Source organism: Salmo salar, chromosome 05 (assembly GCF_965601325.2).
Source record: "Salmo salar chromosome 05, fSalSal1, whole genome shotgun sequence".
Taxonomy (NCBI): Eukaryota; Metazoa; Chordata; class Actinopteri; order Salmoniformes; family Salmonidae; genus Salmo; species Salmo salar.
The window spans coordinates 40,611,338-40,631,788 of record NC_138295.1 but is presented as its reverse complement, the minus strand read 5'-3'; the positions used below and the strand labels follow the sequence as shown (position 1 = coordinate 40,631,788).

Sequence of the window (20,451 nt, the reverse complement as noted above, 5' to 3'; positions counted from 1 at the left end):
GAACGTTGGTTGTGGTATTGTTGATTTTGCCTTTAGGATGTGCTGGCAATACAGAATCCTTTTAAACTATTGTAACGAATTCAACGGCTGTGTTTGAGACCATCAAAACCTTGATGAATCATGGGAAAATTGTGACTGCCTGATCTACAAATCACTACTCATTATTTGTAGATCTGTCAGTCGATCACAATTTACCCATGATACATAAGAGTTTTGATCCTCTCGAACACGGTTAAAAACACTGAACGTAATAAATTCATGAGACTCACCAACAATAATATCTTTAGAGTCCTGTTTATTTCACCCTCAGAGCTTCTTGTGCCATCTAGTGTCCATAAGATGTAATGGTCAAATCAGCAACATTTTCACAACTTTTATTTTTAACCCAACAGTGTTTTCTAATGAAGGCAGGTATCCTAGCGGTTGGGCCATTAACCGAAAGGTCGATAGTTCGAATAGCCGAACTGACAAGGTGTAAAATCTGCCAATGTGCCCTTGAGCAAAGCACTTAACCCTAACTTGCTCCTGGGGTAACGTACTATGGCTGACCCTGTAAAACAACACATTTACCTGCACCTATCTGGTGTATGTGACAAAAAAAAATAATCTAATGTGGGATGTTATACTACTGTGCGACGTAAAATACACTAGCTAGTAACCCCATCCCAAAACACCATTTAATTCTTAGACGAAAGCTGGATCATAAACACATACAGTACCAGTCAAATTTAAGTGACTTTCATATGGGGGAGCCGGCCCTTTAAAGTTAGCAATTAAGATAAATAATTAACCAGAAACATTGGAATACTTTTGTTAGTGTTGAAATTATTTACAGCCAAAATCAGTGGACCAAGCTATAGTTATTGGAATTCATCTTGGAACATCTTGCAAAAACAAAACAGTATTCATTCTAAAATAATAGTCCATATAAAAAAAGCTTTTAAAATGACAATTTCAATGCATTGTACTTCATATCAATATATTCTTAAAGCATTACAGACTGGTATGACAAATATCATGACACTTAAATACTAATAACAAACAAAATCTGGATGTTATGAAGAAAAACAAATAATCCAGGTTAGCAGTAGCCACTCATCTTTCAAATAAAACAAAATGTGAACTGATGTGAGCAAGATGCCAGAAGCAAGCTTAGGCACAACGTCAGTAAAACCACACTCACTGTTACATTTGTTAAAATTGAAATTAAAATAAAGCGTCAGAGGTGATTGAGTATAGTTGAGTGAAATGACATTGGCTGGGTACTGTACAGTGCTTTAAGTGAAAGTGAGTTAAATATAATGAGCTTGGGGGTTTTGCACCAAACAGGGCACTCATGAGACATCAAAAACACAATTTCTATCTCATGACATCACTGAGAAGCAGGCGACAACAGGGCATGACAAAGCACCCCTCCAAAAAAGTGACCCTCTTGAAGCGAGGTGAATGGAAATGCTCCATTTGGTGCTTTAATTGAGGAGAAGTGGGGGGAAGCAGGCATAGGGTCATATAAAACATCAGGGTTCAGGGAATATGGGGATATAGTTCTGTAGCTCGTCCTCCATCTTCTCCATCTCGGTTTTCCACAGAAGCTGAGGAGGCTTAGGAGACAGAAGAGGGTAGGAGACCTGCTACTGGCCAACAGGGAGGCAAGGGTATCAGAATCCAGATGGTGTCAGGACGTTCATGTCCCGGGGTTTGAGTTTGTGTGGGCGGGTCTGGAGGGGTCTGTTGCCCTCGATGCTGCTGATCTCGATCTTGGGAGGGTTGAACTTGGCAGGGTCATCCACCATGAGGTTGACCTGGGTCTTGATGCCCTCCATGGTGTTAGACTTCTGCACGCCAAAGTATGACTTTAGTGTGAAGCCTGAGGAAGAGCAGAGGAGACAAGAATGTTAACGCACCTGACAAAAAGGTATAGCATCATCAAAGCAAAAACTATTTTTTAGAATCCGAAATGCTGACTTGACCATGACTATAGAAGACTATTATTCACACATTCTCTCTTGGGAACACAAAGTCTATTCTTAGATCCCTTCTCACTTTTTTTTTTTTAACAAAGAAAGCTCGGCCAACAGTCCTAATAATTGAAACTCCTGAGAGACTGATTTCTTACCTGTGTTGGTTTCTGAACCGGGGTCAGTAGTGGACTTCTGTACTACTGGGCGAGAAGTTCCAAATAAGCTCCACCTCTCCCCTCCCGCTCCACCTCCTCCCTCATTGCCTCCCATTTCAGGGCTGAGGTTAGGACTACTGAGCTCTGGGGCAGCGAGAAATGGTGCAAGACTCTGGCTGTTGAACCAGCTCCTGCATGCCCACACACAACAAAGCTATTAGAGACATGGAACAATTGTACCTAATGTGCCATCTGAAAATATGAGTCATATTTGAATCTAGTGCTCATTCAGATGGGAGTGGACGTCTATTCTACTCCAGGATCTATTCCAAAATAGCCAAAAACAGCCATTTGATGCATACTTGCGGTTGAGTATTGGTGAGGGGTGGGGGCTGATGCTGGGTTTAAAAAAATAAATATATATTTTACCTTTATTTTACTAGGCAAGTCAGTTAAGAACAAATTCTTATTTTCAATGACGGCCTAGGAACAGTGGGTTAACTGCCTTGTTCAGGGGTAGAACGAGAGATTTGTACCTTGTCAGCTTGGGGATTCGATCTTGCAACCTTTCGGTTACTAGCCCAACGCTCTAACCACTAGGCTACCTGCCGCCCCAGGTAGGTAGGGGGTGACAGACGGGGTGCTGGAAGGGGTGCCACAAGGGGTGGATTGAGCTGATGTCGTAAGCCTGTCCTCCTTGAAGTCCCCGCTTGGCATTCTCAGCTTCTGCAGAGACAAAGAGGTAGAAAGATGCAGCTTAGAAATGTGTTGTTCAGTAGCACTCTTGTCTTCAGCCCATGAGTGAGCGAGAGGCATGCGTTTTGCATGGTAAAGACACACATACACAGACAACCACCCAAATGACGAGACCCAGAGCAAGATTGTGACATTGAGGCAGGTGAAATGATGGTGGGCCACGTAAACACACAAACCAAAGACCAGTTTGGCCTGTTTCCCCCATCAACATTTGTTTTTGCATCAAACTAAGGATATTTGGAAACTGTTGACCGCAGTCAGTGCGAGAGATGAGTGATTAACCTAAGGGGGCCACTAAACAGATTATCTGGTGGCCCACCAGGCTTCACAAAGTCCATTTGACTGGTGCCCAGACTAATGACCTAAGACCCCTCTCTATGCAGGAATAACATTCTTGTCAGCAGTGGTAAAGAGTACTTAAGTAGTACTTTCAAGTATTTTTACTTAAGTAGTTTTTTAGGGTGTCTGTACTTTACTATTTATATTGTTGACAACTTTTACTTTTATTTCACTACATTCCTAAAGAAAATAATGTACTTTATACATTTTCCCTGACACCCAAAAGTACTCGTGCCCTTTTGAATGCTTAGCAGGACATGAAAATGGTCTGATTCACACACTTAGCAAGAGTACATCCCTGGTCATCCCTACTGCCTCTGATCTGACGGACTCACTAAACACATGCTTTGTTTGTAAATGATGTCTGAGTGTTGGAGCATGCCCCTGGCTATTCGTAAAAATAAAATAAAAAAACATGTCTTGCTTTATATAAGGAGTTTGAAATTATTTATACTTTTAGTATATTTTAGCAATTACATTTGATACTTAAGTATATTTAAACCCAAATACTTTTAGACTTACTCAAGTAGTATTTTACTGGGTGAGTTTTACTTTTTCTAATTTTCAATTAAGGTATCTTTACTTTAACTCAAGTATGATAATTCTGTAATTTTTCCACCACTGCTCGTCAGTCCAAAATTATATGATCACTGCATGCCACGTATTTTCATTATACATAAGCATATAACTCAGAGGCATCAAGCCAGGGAGTGTTTTCCCCAGGCCAAATAATAGACAGGCAGACCACACCTGTCCTGCACCCACCAGCACAAAGTCAAGACCTGTCACCAAACAACCCCTATTCCCTATATAATCCATAGCAGGGTACCCAGAGTCAAATAAGGTTTCCCAGCTAGTTATCAATATTCCCAGAAGACTCAGCCTAGTCTCCTATCTAGAGTTTCCCAGCTAATGAAATCCATAGAGCCATGACAGGCTAGTGAAAAAGCAATGCTACCCAAGCTCCAATCTTACCTTTTTGAGTCTGTTGATTTTGGTTACTACTATCTCTGGAACGATATTCTCTATGTTCCATCATTCTACATTCCTTCTGGGAATGTTGGGATGAATATTCCATACTTCTGTGTGTACTATGCTCCTGCATTCTCAGTCTGTACTCACTGTTGCAATCCTTTCCCTTCGAGTTCTGATCACTGTAGTGCTCATCATTCGAATGCAGCGTATACACTGTTCTCTCTTAGACTGTTAGGAGCAGAGAAAACTATCTAGAGGTTTCTTCTAGGGTGTCAGCACAAGACCCAAACATCTTTGGAACCCTGCCCTTTCGAAACCAAATCTGGTGTTCAGCACAGCACCAGCCGGTTGGGGACCACATTTTGATGTCATACAACCATTTAGCCCTTGATCATGACTCAGTTCCATTACATTTCAGAAGAGTCATGGTGACGAAGATGTCATCTGTATGGGGGAGTTTCAGATCCCAGGCACTCCGTCTGAACAGTAACACGCATCGCTTGCGGTACGGGTTTTGGAAGTATAAAGGACCTTATCTTTCATATCAGTGAGAAACAATTTACAAATAAACAGAACGTTGAAATGACACACACCTTCAATGGCATTTGAGAACATGTTTGAAACTTTGAAAATCCCCAAGAACAAAGTACACGCTGTGCTACATGATAATGCACGTAACGTGACAAAGGCTTCGGAAGAATGCGGAGTCGCCAGTTTGCCATGCATGGCACACACGCTGCAGCTGGCTGTGAACGAATGTGTTTTGGCCCAACGCATCATATCTGACATAGTGGCAACAGGTAGGAAGATAGTGGGTCATTTTAAACACTCACAGCTAGCATACAGCCGCCTGCAAGCAATACAGGAGCAGCTTGGAGTGAAAACGAAAAGGCTTAAGCAAGACGTTTCCACCCGATGGAACAGTACTTTTTACATGATGGAGAACCTGCTGGAACAAAAACGAGTGCTTGGCGGGTACGCAGCCGACTAGGAGTTACCTGCAATAATCAGTACAAACCAGTGGACTATCATTGAAAACATGAACACACTCCTAGCTCCATTCGAACAACTGACTCGAGAAATAAGCTCATCAACCGCGTCTGCAGCAGACGTGGTACCCCCTTATGGCATTGAAACGCCTGATCAACAAAACTGCCGACACAGATTGCAAAAGTACTCTACTAGAGGCTGTGAACAAGCGATTCGGTGGCATTGTCTCTGCGCCTCTTTACTGTGTCGCCACCATGCTCGATGCTAAGTACAAGGATCGCTTCTTCAATGCAGACAAGAAACAGGGTTTACGTGAAATGTTACAGACACAGCTGGACAAGATGGAAACGGACAGTGAGCACTGAGGAAGAGGACCCACGACAGAAGAGGCCACGGACAGACAGAGCTGAAACTTCACTGCTTGACATGTATGATGAAATCCTGGTTGAGAATGAAATGACTGAACAAATGAATGAAACAGCACAGCAAGTAAGTGAAATAAATAGGTTTTGATTATGTTTTACTGGTGATGGGGACGTACAGTTGAAGTCGGAAGTTTACATACACTTAGGTTGGAGTCATTAAAACTTGTCTGTGGATGTATTTCAAGGCCTACCTTCAAACTCAGTGCCTCTTTGCTTGACATCATGGAAAAATCAAAAGAAATCAGCCAAGACCTCAGAAAAAAGATTGTAGACCTTCACAAGTATGGTTCATCCTTCGGAGCAATTTCCAAATGCCTGAAGGTACCATGTTCAGCTGTACAAACAATAGTACGCAAGTATAAACACCATGGGATCACGCAGCCGTCATACCGCTCAGGAAGGAGACGTGTTCTGTCTCCTAGAGATGAACGTACTTTGGTGCGAAAAGTGCAAATCAATCCCAGAACAACAGCAAAAGACCTTGTAAAGATCCTGGTGGAAACAGGTACAAAAGTATCTATATCAACAGTAAAACGAGTCCTCTATCGACATAACCTGAAAGGCCGCTCAGGAAGGAAGAAGCCACTGCTCCAAAACCGCCATTAAAAAAAAGAGACTACGGTTTGCAAATGCACATGGGGACATAGATCGTACTTTTTGGAGAAATGTCCTCTGGTCTGATGAAACAAAAATAGAACTGTTTGGCCATAATGACCATCATTATGTTTGGAGGAAAAAGGGGGAAGCTTGCAAGCTGAAGAACACCATTTCAGCTGTGAAGGACAGGGGTGGCAGCATCATGTTGTGGGGGTGCTTTGCTGCAGGAGGGACTGGTGCACTTCACAAAATAGATGGCATCATGAGGAAGGAAAATTATGTGGATATATTGAAGCAACATATCAAGACATCAGTCAGGAAGTTAAAGCTGAGTCACAAATGGGTCATCCATATGGACATTGACCCCAAGCATACTTCCAAAGTTGTGGCAAAATGTCAAGGTATTGGAGTGGCCATCACAAAGCCCTGACCTCAATCCTATAGGTAATTTGTGGGCAGAACTGAAAAAGCACGTGCGAGCAAGGAGGCCTACAAACCTGACTCAGTTACACCAGCTCTGTCAGGAAGAACGGACCAAAATTCACCCAACTTATTGTGGAAAGCTTGTGGAACGCTACCCGTAACGTTTGACCCAAGTTAACCTCTTGGGGCTAGGTGGGACGCTAGCGTGCCACCCGTGGTGCACTCCATCAACAGCAGGTGCATTTCAAGAGCGGCAAATTTGAATCCAAATAAATGTCAAAATTCAAATTTTTCAAAAATACAACTATGTTACACCATTTGAAAGATAAACATCTCCTTAATCTAACCACGTTTTACGATTTCAAAAAGGTTTTACGGCGAAAGCATAAATTTAGAGTATGTTAGGACAGTACATTTACAAGAGTTGTGTGTAATGTTTTGTCAAGTCAAAGACAGGGTCACCAAAACCATAAAACCAGCTAAAATGATGCACTAACCTTTTACAATCTCCATCAGATGACACTCCTAGGACATTATGTTAGACAATGCATGCATTTTTAGTTCTATCAAGTTCATATTTATATCCAAAAACAGCGTTTTACTATGGCATTGATGTTGAGGAAATCGTTTCCCTCCAATAACCGGCAGTCAAGTCAGCGTCACAAATTAAATAATTAAAATTAGAAAACATTGGTAAAATATTATATTGTCATTTAAAGAATTATAGATTTACATCTTTTGAACGCAATCAACTTGCCAGATTTAAAAATAACCTTACTGGGAAATCACACTTTGCAATAATCTGAGCACTGCGCCCAGAAAAATACGCGTTGCGATACAGACTAGACGTCATGTTGGGGAGATCTAAAATCGAAAATACTATGTAAATAATCCATTACCTTTGATTCTCTTCATCAGATGTCACTTCCAGGTATCACAGGTCCATAACGAATGTAGTTTTGTTCAAAAAAGCTCATCATTTATGTCCAAAAATCTCCGTCTTGTTAGCACATGATCTAAGCCAGCCGGACTTCTCGTCATGAACGAGGGGAAAAAATATATTTCCGTTCGTTCAAACATGTCAAACGTTGTATAGCATAAATCATTAGGGCCTTTTTTAACCAGAACATGACAATTTAAAGCCAATGCTACCAAATACTAATTGAGTGTATGTAAACTTCTGACCCACTGGGAATGTGATGAAATAAATAAAAGCAGAAATAAATCACTCTCCACTATTATTCTGACATTTCACATTCTTAAAATAAAGTGGTGATCCTAACTGACCTAAGAAAGGGAATTTTTACTAGGATTAAATATCAGGAACTGTGAAAAACTGAGTTTAAATGTATTTGACAAAGGTGTATGTAAACTTTGACTTCAACTGTACGTAAATGCCAACAAAATAACTTGTCAGTGTTTGTGTGTGTCTCAGAGATACGCGTTGTATTTTCATTTTCTGTTACTACATCGGCCAACATTTGCCAATGTAGACCAATGCCTAATGATACTTTGGAATGCAAGAATAATGCAATATGTTGTATTACACGCACTAACCCCTACAATGTGTGAAGCTGCACTGAAAAGCACCGTTTCCCCATCCTAGCTAAAGCTGCGCGCAAATATCTTGGTGCTCCCTTTACTAGTGTGGACAGTGAGCGGCTTTTCAGTGCAGCTTCACATATTGTAGACGAAAAAAGAAACAGACTCTTGTGACAAAGCCTAGCAGGTCCTCTTTGTGAAGAAACACCTCCCCCAAATGTTAAAATTGTAAATGGGCAGTCATATTGTAACCCAGCCATCTAGAGTCACTGGGGTAAAAATGACTAAGCCCAATGGCTTTTCTGTTGTTTATTCATGGCTGGTATAGGTGAAGATTTTCATTTAATTTAAAACAAAGCAGTTTTGTTCTTGTTTTTTGTGTTTTTTTCTAAATGAAAGATGAGCGGTGTTGTAAATTTGCTCGCATTTGACTAGTTTCCGTCAGTTGAGCACATTTGAAAAGTTTAAGTTGTTCCATTTATAACTGTTTCTAAGCTGTCAAACTGCTATTTTTTCAAGCAGTTGAAGCTAAAATGATTAACTTAATTTTAGTTTAAACCAATATTTCGTTCAATGCATTTTTAAGTTTCTCCATAGAGTCAAGATTGGCTAGTAAGTAGAGCCACCAACAACTTAAATCATCTTTGTAATGCGGGGCAGCTAAAATATTTGTGTTATGAATATATATCTGTTGTGCGATAAAATACATTCAGGATTTGTCATTTCTCATTTACAAGTTATTAAAAAATCTGTTCCTAACTGAACATATGTTACTTTGTTTCAACTATTTAACTTCACTAGAATGCTTAAAAAACCCTGCAAAAATTGTAAATATTGGTTATCGGTATCATTTTTTTGGGCAAGGAAAACATTAGATATCGGTATCGACAAAAATGTCATATCGGTGCATCCCTACTTTATAGGGTTAGGGTTAGTTCCCACACGTCCATATATCCATGTTACAGCACTTGTTTCCAGAAGACCGACGGAAGACAGAGGGACCACCTGTATTAATTAGCTATCTAGCACGCTCCGAACACCTGTGTGCAATGTTCCCTCTAAGCGGCATGCGGGCTCGCAGCTCCACTGTGACTACCGTGCAGAAAAAATATTGCAGAGAAGCTCGAGATTGAACTTTGAACTTTCTAGAGTTTTCCCCATTAATTAAAACTCTCAACGTTTCCCTTCACTGTTGCAATTGTGATCGAATCAATCAATTAGCCACTATCAATGCAACATACCAAAACAAAAACTATGCAAGAGATTTTGTTGTGGGCAGAACGCATCAGAGTAGGATTCTATTGCATTGACAGACACCACTCAGGTCCGTAATCTTCACAGACCGGTGCGCCATAACAACCAGAGCTGCAGTAGGCCTATATACAAATAGACCATTGCCATATATGGATCTGTGCCATTCACTTTGAACTGGACTTTTTACAGCATGATCGGTCATGCCTGTTTTGAGATCAAAGCGAAAGCTACATGTAGCAACGTGTGCACATTTGTACATATCCTTTGTTAGTGAGGTAATAGCTTAGTTATAAATAATTCGTAGTCAGCATTGGGGGAGTGTTGCTTCCTACAAGAGCACAAAACATTGGCATTTCTAGACGCTTTTGAAAAGCAAATCGGGTAAATAACCTTTTTTTGTCTTAAAGGGGCAGTGGTGTATTTTGAGACAGGCATGAATAAGCTAAGTACCCAACAGGCAGAAGGTAGCATCATTTGCCTGACTCTCTGTAATAATGGTATGAAAATAATAATTTTTATTTTGTAAAGTGGTTTCTTGCATCAAACATTTTCAGTCACCTCCTTCTCTGAAGGACAAGTATATTAACAGGTTAATGTCAAGCCCTGTATGTTTTTTTCAAAAGTCTAATGGAATGTAGGCCTACATTGAACACCACACATTGGCTGCTAATGTAGGCTGAATGATAGAACAGCAAATTCCATGTTAAAATGTTATGGGATTAATTTTCTCCATTGTTTTTGATGAAAGGCCACTATGGTAGGCCTACATTATGAACAAAAAGCTTCGGTAGCCTACTTGACCCCTGTTAACTTACTTAAAGCGGGTACAGCCTCAGCGTTCCCAGTAAACACACGCCGGAAGTTACACAGAATTTTCACAACATTCAAGTTGGCTGAAATTTGCTCCGTGCCAAAAAATTTGCGGGAACATTGCCTGTGTGTAATGAAAGGAGGCTGCCAGAAACGTGTTGTCACTGAAAAATACTTTGTCTGCAACTGTGATAAATCTGGTTAAAACAGTGGACAGTAAGTGTGCATTTTGCAATTGTGAAATTATTTTGATGTGACATGAAAGTAAAGGGCTTTATGTTCCCAGAACCGTATCGCAATTGAGAATCAATTCACGTTTCGATGGAGTATTTGGCTGTCAGAGCCATTCTACCTCTGAAAATAACATAAGGTCCTTGGACCTTCAGGAGTAATGGTAATAGAGCCCCACAGTGGAGGTTTCATAATACCCATAAAACCTAGCGGTCAAACAGGTAAATGGTTCCAATCGTTTCCCCACCATTAATTTTTTCCATAGGGAATTTTAGAAACACTTAAAATAAGGTCTGTGTTTCGTGTAGGCTTACCCTGGCATGACGTTTTATAACTATGTCTATCTCGGACAAGGTGACTTTTATCAATTTATTCAGCTCCACTTACTCTCAGATTTCGTGCAATTCTACAAATCCCTGCAGGTCATCTCTAGTTGACACCTTTGCGTCAATTTAAAACTTGCACAAGACAGTTCACAGAAATGTCAATTGAAAGAAATGTAGCTAAATTATTGATTACTACAGTCGTGGCCAAAAGTTTTGAGAATGACACAAATATTAATTTTCACCACGTCTGCTGCCTCAGTTTGTTTGATGGCAATTTGCATATACTCCAGAATGTTATGAAGAGTGATCAGATGAATTGCAATTAATTGTAAAGTCCCTCTTTGCCATGCTAATGAACTGAATCCCCCAAAAACATTTCCACTGCATTTCAGCCCTGCCACAAAAGGACCAGCTGACATCATGTCAGTGATTCTCTCGTTAACACAGATGTGAGTGTTGACGAGGACAAGGCTGGAGATCACTCTGTCATGCTGATTGAGTTCGAATAACAGACTGGAAGCTTCAAAAGGAGGGTGGTGCTTGGAATCATTGTTCTTCCTCTGTCAACCATGGTTACCTGCAAGTAAACACGTGTCGTCATCATTGCTTTGCACAAAAAAGGGCTTCACAGGCAAGGATATTGCTGCCAGTAAGATTGCACCTAAATCAACCATTTATCGGATCATCAGGAACTTCAAGGAGAGTGGTTCAATTGTTGTGAAGAAGGCTTCAGGGCGCCCAAGAAAGTCCAGCAAGCGCCAGGACCGTCTCCTAAAGTTGATTCAGCTGCGGGATCGGGGAACCACCAGTACAGAGCTTGCTCAAGAATGGCAGCAGGCAGGTGTGAGTGCATCTGCACGCACAGTGAGGCGAAGACTTTTGGAGGATGGCCTGGTGTCAAGAAGGGCAGCAAAGAAGCCACTTCTCTCCAGGAAAAACATCAGGGTCAGACTGATATTCTGCAAAAAGGTACAGGGATTGGACTGCTGAGGACTGGGGTAAAGTCATTTTCTCTGATGAATCCCCTTTCCGATTGTTTGGGGCATCCGGAAAAAAGCTTGTCCGGAGAAGACAAGGTGAGCGCTACCATCAGTCCTGTGTCATGCCAACAGTAAAGCATCCTGAGATCATTCATGTGTGGGGTTGCTTCTCAGCCAAGGGAGTGGGCTCACTCACAATTTTGCCGAAAACACAGCCATGAATAAAGAATGGTACCAACACATCCTCCGAGAGCAACTTCTCCCAACCATCCAGGAACAGTTTGGTGACAATGCCTTTTCCAGCATGATAGAGCACCTTGCCATAAGGCAAAAGTGATAACTAAGTGGCTCGGGGAACAAAACATTGATATTTTGGGTCCATGGCCAGGAAACTCCCAGACCTTAATCCCATTGAGAACTTGTGGTCAATCCTCAAGAGACAGGTGGACAAACAAAAACCCACAAATTCTGACAAACTCCAAGCATTGATTATGCAAGAATGGGCTGCCATCAGTCAGGATGTGGCCCAGAAGTTAATTGACAGCATGCCAGGGTGGATTACAGAGGTCTTGAAAAAGAAGGGTCAACACTGCAAATATTGACTCTTTGCATCAACTTCATGTATTTGTCAATAAAAGCCTTTGACACTTATGAAATGTTTGTAATTATACTTCAGTATTCCATAGTAACATCTGACAAAAATATCGAAAAGACACTGAAGCAGCAAACATTGTGGAAATGAATGTGTCATTCTCAAAACTTTTGGCCACGACTTTACATTTAGCCAACATTAGATAGTTAATTCAGAGATTCTTACATTTGACTTTATTCCGCAGTCTCGTCTAGATCATCATTGCATTTGTAGTTATTTATGATAGCCACATTAGCATTTAATTTTTTGGGGCCAATATATTGATAAAAGTCACCTTGTCCAAGAGAGATTTACACGGTTATCAAAACGTCACGCCAGGGTAAGCCTACAAAAAACACAGCACTTATTTTAACCTGTTAGGGCTAGGGGGCAGTATTTGCACGGCTGGATAAAAAAAAATTACCCGATTTAATCTGGTTACTAATCCTACCCAGTAACTAGAATATGCATATACTTATTATATATGGATAGAAAACACTCTAAAGTTTCTAAAACTGTTTGAATGGTGTCTGTGAGTATAACAGAACTCATTTGGCAGGCAAAACCCTGAGACATTTTCTGACAGGAAGTGGATACCTGATGTGTTGTATTACCTTTAAACCTATCCCATTGAAAAACACAGGGGCTGAGGAATATTTTGGCAATTCCTATTGCTTCCACTAGATGTCACCAGCCTTTACAAAGTGTTTTGAGTCTTCTGGAGGGAGATCTGACCGAACAAGAGCCATGGAACGATGATGGCCCATTAGACACCTGGCGCGCGAGTTCATGTTGGGTACCCTCGTTCCAATACGTTATAAAAGAGTATGCATTCGTCCACCTTGAATATTATTCATGTTCTGGTTAAAAAAGGCCCTAATGATTTATGCTATACAACGTTTGACATGTTTGAACGAACGTAAATATATTTTTTCCCCTCGTTCATGACGAGAAGTCCGGCTGGCTTAGATCATGTGCTAACAAGACGGAGATTTTTGGACATAAATGATGAGCTTTTTTGAACAAAACTACATTCGTTATGGACCTGTGATACCTGGAAGTGACATCTGATGAAGAGAATCAAAGGTAATGGATTATTTACATAGTATTTTCGATTTTAGATCTCCCCAACATGACGTCTAGTCTGTATCGCAACGCGTATTTTTCTGGGCGCAGTGCTCAGATTATTGCAAAGTGTGATTTCCCAGTAAGGTTATTTTTAAATCTGGCAAGTTGATTGCGTTCAAGAGATGTAAATCTACAATTCTTTAAATGACAATATAATATTTTACCAATGTTTTCTAATTTTAATTATTTAATTTGTGGTGTTGACTTGACTGCCGGTTATTGGAGGGAAACGATTTCCTCAACATCAATGCCATAGTAAAACGCTGTTTTTGGATATAAATATGAACTTGATAGAACTAAAAATGCATGCATTGTCTAACATAATGTCCTAGGAGTGTCATCTGATGGAGATTGTAAAAGGTTAGTGCATCATTTTAGCTGGTTTTATGGTTTTGGTGACCCTGTCTTTGAATTGACAAAACATTACACACAACTCTTGTAAATGTACTGTCCTAACATACTCTAAATTTATGCTTTCGCCGTAAAACCTTTTTGAAATCGTAAAACGTGGTTAGATTAAGGAGATGTTTATCTTTCAAAGGGTGTAAAATAGTTGTATGTTTGAAAAATTTGAATTTTGACATTTATTTGGATTCAAATTTGCCGCTCTTGAAATGCACCTGCTGTTGATGGAGTGCACCACGGGGGGGACGCTAGCGTCCCACCTAGCCCATAGAGGTTAAGTGTTTCTAAAATGAATGGTGGGAAAATGATTTGGAACAATTTCCTTGTTTGTCCATTAGGTTTTGTAACTCGTACTATGGACTCCTTAAGACTACATCTTGGGCTAACAACCAATGTACCAGTGAAATACCCACAAAGAGGGACGTGCAGGTTTGAGATTGGGTTACCCCTCTCCCCATTAGAGGCTACCCATAGTCCCGTTGGACATTGATAATAAATATCTTAGGCAAAGAATTCCAGGAGTAGTTAACCCGTTTGGAGAATGGGAAAAAGGAGCAAAGCTGTATTATTGATATTTGATTAGTTTTACCACCCAATGTACAGTTGTGACAGACAGTGAATTTGGAAAGTATTCAGACTCCTAGACTTCTTGGGAAGTTTCTTTTAAAATTATTCATAAATATTATCCTGCCAACCACTATATGAAGAAGTAAAAAAAATGGCATCTTTTTTGGCATTGTATTCATGTAAGGAATCTGTGGCAAGACATCAGTAGATGTATAATTGAACACATTTATGAAGATTTTACACTATTATGGAGAGATGTGCTGCTTGGATTCTTTACTTATGATAGAAATAAGTTGAAACAGGGGGAGTGATGAGCTCTACAGCAGTCTCTCAACTCAATCGCTGGTTGAAAACTGTTTTCTGCCCCTCCCAAAACGTAGAATTTGTAGATCATTGGCCCTTTTTCTGGGACTCAGCCACAAACAGGACCAACCCTGGCCTGTTGAGGAGTGACGGACGCCATCCTAGCTGGAGGGGTGCTCTCATCTTATCTACGAACATAGACAGGGCTCTAACTCCCCTAGCTCCACAATGAGATAGCCTTCTGCCTGGCCTGCACACTGAGCCAGCCTGCCAGCTTAGTGGAGCCTGCCACTAGCACAGACAGTGTAGTCAGCTCAGCTATCCCCATTGAGACCGTGTCTGTGCCTCGATCTAGGTTGGGCAAAACTAACCATGGCGGTGTTCGCCTTAGCAATCTCACTGGAATAAAGACCTTCTCCATTCCTGCCATTATTGAAGAGATTGTGACATCTCACATTTCAAAAAACGTCTACTTATTGTTAGATCCCTCACTTCCAAGGCAGTTAGTCAATTAACTAATCCCTGATCATAATCTTGATGTGATTGGCCTAACTGAAACATGGCTTAAACCTGATGAATTTACTGTTAAAAATGAGGCCTCACCTCCTGGTTACGCTAGTGACCATATCCCCCAGCGCATCCCACAAAGGCGGAGGTGTTGCTAACATTTACGATAACAAATTTAAATTCTAGTCATGAAATCTATGCAGCCTACTCAATCACTTTTTATAGCTACTGTTTACAGGCCTCCTGGGCCATATACAGCGTTCATCACTGAGTTCCCTGAATACATATCGGACCTTGTAGTCATGGCAGATATTATTCACATTTTTGGTGACTTTAATATTCACATGGAAAAGTCCACAGACCCACTCCAAAAGGCTTTCGGAGCCATCATCGACTCAGTGGGTTTTGTCCAACATGTCTCCGGACCTACTCACTGCCATAATCATACTCTGGTCCTAGTTTTGTCCCTCATAAATTTGTTTCCTCATAATCCTGAACTATCGGGCCACCATTTTATTACGTTTGCAATCGCAACAAATAATCTGCTCAGACTCCAACCAAGGATCATCAAAAACCGTGCTATAAATTCTCGGACAACCCAAAGATTCCTAGATGCCCTTCCAGACTCCCTCCACCTACACAAGGACGTCAGAGTACAAAAATCAGTTAACCACCTGAGGAACTCAATTTAACCTTGCGCAATACCCTAAATGCAGTCGCACCCCTAAAAACATTAGTCATAAGATACTAGCTACCTGGTATACAGAAAATACCCGAGCTCTGAAGCAAGCTTCCAGAAAATTGGAATGGAAATGGCGCTACACCAAACTGGAAGTCATCAGACTAGCTTGGAAAGACAGTATTGTGCAGTATCAAAGAGCCCTCACTGCTGCTCGATCATCCTATTTTTCCAACTTAATTGAGGAAAATAATAACAATCCAAAATGTATTTTTGATACTGTCACAAAGCTAACTAAAAAGCAGCATTCCCGAAGAGAGGATGGCTTTCACTTCAGTAATGATAAATTGATGAACTTCTTTGAGGAAAAGATCATGATCATTAGAAAGCAAATTACGGATTCCGCCAAAGCTCAGTTGTCCTGTGTCAGAACGACCACTTCCCAAAAGCCCTACTGTTTTTCTCCCAGGGACTGCAGAGTCATCATTCCCCGTTCTGGCTCCTTCTGAGAGCCTATGGGAGCCTTAGAAAATGTCACGTTACAGCAGAGATCCTCTGTTTTCGATAAAGAGGCTATAGAAGGCCAAGAAATGGTCAGAGAGGGCACTTCCTGTATGCAATCTTCTCAGGTTTTGGCCTGCCATATGAGTTCTGTTCTACTCACAGACACCATTCAAACAGTTTTAGAAACTTTTGGGTGTTTTCTATCTAAATCAAACAATTATATGCATATTCTAGTTTCTGGGCAGGAGTAATAACCAGATGAAATTAGGTAAATTTTTTATCCGGCCGTGAAAATACGGCCCCCTATCCTAAACAGGTTAACCTGTCTGGGCTAGGGGGCAGTATTTTCACGGCCGGATGAAAACATACCCAATTTAAACAGGTTACTATTCTGGCCCAGAAACTAGAATATGCATATTATTAGTAGATTTGGATAGAAAACACTCTGAAGTTTCTAAAACTGTTTGAATGGTGTCTGTGAGTATAACAGAACTCATATGGCAGGCAAAAACCTGAGAAAAAGCCAACCAGGAAGTGGAAAGTCTGAGAATTGAAGTTCTTCTTTTGATTCTCTATCGAATCTACAGTGTCTGTGGGGTGACGTTGCACTTCCTAAGGCTTCCATTGGCTATCTAAAGCCTTCAGAAAGTGGTTTGAGCATTCTCCTGTCACTGGGCAGAATATAGGAGCTCAGTTACTGAGTGGTCTGCCTGGCAACAAAGGGATTGGATATGCGCGAGCACGCCGTTCCTTCTTTTTCTTCTTGAATGAATATGCTATTGTCTGGTTGGAATATTATCGCAATTCTACATTAAAAATACAATAAAGATTGATTTTAAACAGCGTTTGACATGCTTCTAAGTACGGTAATGGAACATTTTGACTTTTCGTCTCTCGTTCCGCGCTCACGCGTTATGCCTTTGGATAAGTGATCTGTACGCACGAACAAAACTGAGGTATTTGTACATAAATATGGATAATTTCGAACAAAAACAACATTTCTTGTGGAAGTAGCAGTCCTGGGAGTGCATTCTGATGAAGATCAGCAAAGGTAAGAGAATATTTTTAATACTAATTCTGAGTTTAGGTTGCCCCGAACTTGGCGGGTGTCTGAATAGCTCACCGTGATGGCTGAGCTATGTATTCATAATATTGAAAAATGTGCTTTCTCCGTAAAGCTATTTTAAAATCTGACACAGCGGTTGCATCCAGGGGTAGTCTATCTATAATTCTTAAAATAATTGTTGTATATTTTGTCAACGTTTATGATGAGTATTTTTGTAAATTGATGTGCACATTCACCGGGCATTTTGGTGGGAATACATTTTCTGAACATCATGTGCCAATGTAAAATGCTGTTTTTGGATATAAATATGAACTTTATCGAACAAAACATACATGTATTGTGTAACATAATGTCCTAGGAGTGTCATCTGATGAAGATCGTCAAAGGTTAGTGCTTCATTTAGCTGTGTTTTGGGTTTTATTGACACATGTCCTTGCTTGGAAAATGGCTGTGTGATTATTTTTGTCTATGTACTCTCTTAACATAGTGTAATGTTTTGCTTTCGCTGTAAAGCCTTTTTGAAATTGGACAATGTGGTTACATCAAGGAGAAGTGTATTTTTAAAATGGTGTAAAATAGTTGTATGTTTGAGAAAGTTGAATTATGACATTTTGTTGTTTTTGAATTTGCCGCCCTGATATTTCACTAGCGTCCCACATAGCCCATAGAAGTTAACAGGATCCGACTCCTTTTCCCCCCCAATTGTCACCTAAAATGACATTCTCAAATCTAACTGCCTGTGGCTCAGGACCTGAAGCAAGGATATGCATATTATTGATACCATTTGAAAGGAAACACTTTGAAGTTTGTGGAAATGTGAAATGAACGTAGGAGAATATAACACATTGTATTATCTTTTACCAGATTTAAAGAAAAAAAACATGCATTTTTGTGTACCATTACCTTTGAAATGCAAGAGAAATGCCATAATGCTTCATTCCAGCCCAAGCACAATTGAATTTTGCCCACTAGATGGCAGCAGTGTATGTGCAAAGTTTTAGACTAATCCAATGAACCATTGCATATCTGTTCAAAATATATCAAGACCGCCCAAATGTGCCTAATTGGTTTATTAATACATTTTCAAGTTCATAATTGTGCACTCTGCTCAAACAATAGCATGGTATTCTTTCACTGTAATAGCTACCCACTGTAAATTGGACAGTGCAGTTAGATTAACAAGAATTTAAGCTTTCTGCCCATATCAGATATGTCTTATGTCCTGGGATATTTTTTGTTACTTACAACCTCATGCTAATCACATTAGCTCAACAGTCCTGCGGAGGGGACACCGATCCCGTAGAGGTTTTAATTAAAGTCCTTGTGTAATGTGATATTGTACCCCCTAGCCCAAATGTCTTTTGTGTATATATATATATATATATATATATCCTTCCTCCTTTGCCCCGCTTGCTGGCAAGCGTTCAGGCCAAGGTATTTTTGAGTTGGCTAACTAAACAACCACTTAGCTAGCTACCTAACCTGCCACCAAGTCAACTCCCTAAAGTTACCCATGTAACGTTAGTGTAATGTTTCTTTGACGACAACCACACAAACATAGCTAACTAGTAGCTAACGCGTTAGCTAGCCCAGTGAAAACGGATATTGCGTGGACCAAACTGGCTCTAGCCTGAGCAGCAGTAAACGTCGGCTAACTAAAAAAGCTTAAACTAACGGAAACGATGTTAGCGTTATTTAACATACAATGATTACTAAAATAACTAACGTTACTTTGCTGTCCTGATACGATATCGGCAGAATAAACGTAAAGAGGTACACTTTGTGCTATCTAAATTAGCTACGTTGACGTTACGTAAAGGTCGGTTAACCAGCCAACTGTTAGGCCTTGACAAATAGCAAGATATGATTAAGATCAAATACCTTTTCATTGGAAGATTTCTTTGACTCTCCAGGCCAATCCACTCTCTCATTGTATCCATTATTCGTTGTTTTTCAAGTGTAATAAACAAATACAGCACGGAGGTACAATGTGTATTGTTGCTACAAACCTAAAAATGTCCTCATTCCCCCTTTGTTACAGGTTTTCTGATTGGCTGTTTTAGAAACACGTGGGCTCGTCTCATTTAACTGTGTTGCCTGGCAACATGCACAGCACAAATAGCACTCAAATGTAGAGCAGACAGTTCTTTAATCATCCTGTTGTCTTCCGGTCGAATTTCTCTCTGAAAAAATGTAGTTCATTTAATCTGATTGTCATAAGGTTCCATGACTTTGTCCACACAGGGCATCTGAACACACAAAATTCATTTGGATGATTTTCATACCGTTTGGGGTGTTGTATTTAACTTTTGTACACCTGTGGTGTTCCCGGTCAAAAATGGCCAGTCATTAGAAATGAATGGGTGAGACTACAATTAGTGTATAAAATTGAGTTCAGGCACATGCCCATTCATCAGATGGACCCACTTCCTCTCCCAGACCCCACATGCATGTGTGTTTGAACACACACACACACACACACAGACACACACACACACACACACACACACACACACACACACGCACACACACACACACACACACACACACACACACACACACACACACACACACACACACACACACACACACACACACACACACCTCACTCCCCTTCTTGCCTTCCATGGCAACCCCCACGGGAACCTTTCCCTAATAGAATATTTCCCCCATGGGAACCACACCTGTTGGCATTCTCACAAACAATCGCAACATTGTTTCAATAATATATAGAACTTTCTCACAGCTCTGGTATATAAAGCTTTTTTGAGGCCTTGCTCACAATTCATTCTGTGGCAGCACAATGATCAATCGATATACTATATGTGAGGCTCTTGATCATATCTTTGATCATGACACTGGTGAGGAGGAGAGAGGCCAAGAAACTGACAGTGAAG

General features: G+C 40.5%; 1 protein-coding gene across 1 annotated transcript; it reads right to left on the bottom strand.

Annotated features, from left to right (window-relative positions):
* Positions 1-278: 278 nt before the first annotated feature.
* On the bottom strand, positions 279-19,653 carry LOC123743109 (putative monooxygenase p33MONOX). Its single transcript, XM_045718247.2, has 4 exons — positions 19,436-19,653; positions 2,653-2,842; positions 2,117-2,307; positions 279-1,867 (listed from the first exon to the last, which is right to left on the bottom strand). The coding sequence occupies exons 3-4, from the start codon at positions 2,229-2,231 to the stop codon at positions 1,659-1,661; spliced, it is 324 nt and encodes a 107-aa protein (XP_045574203.1). The 5' UTR covers positions 2,232-2,307; positions 2,653-2,842; positions 19,436-19,653; the 3' UTR covers positions 279-1,658.
* Positions 19,654-20,451: the final 798 nt, after the last annotated feature.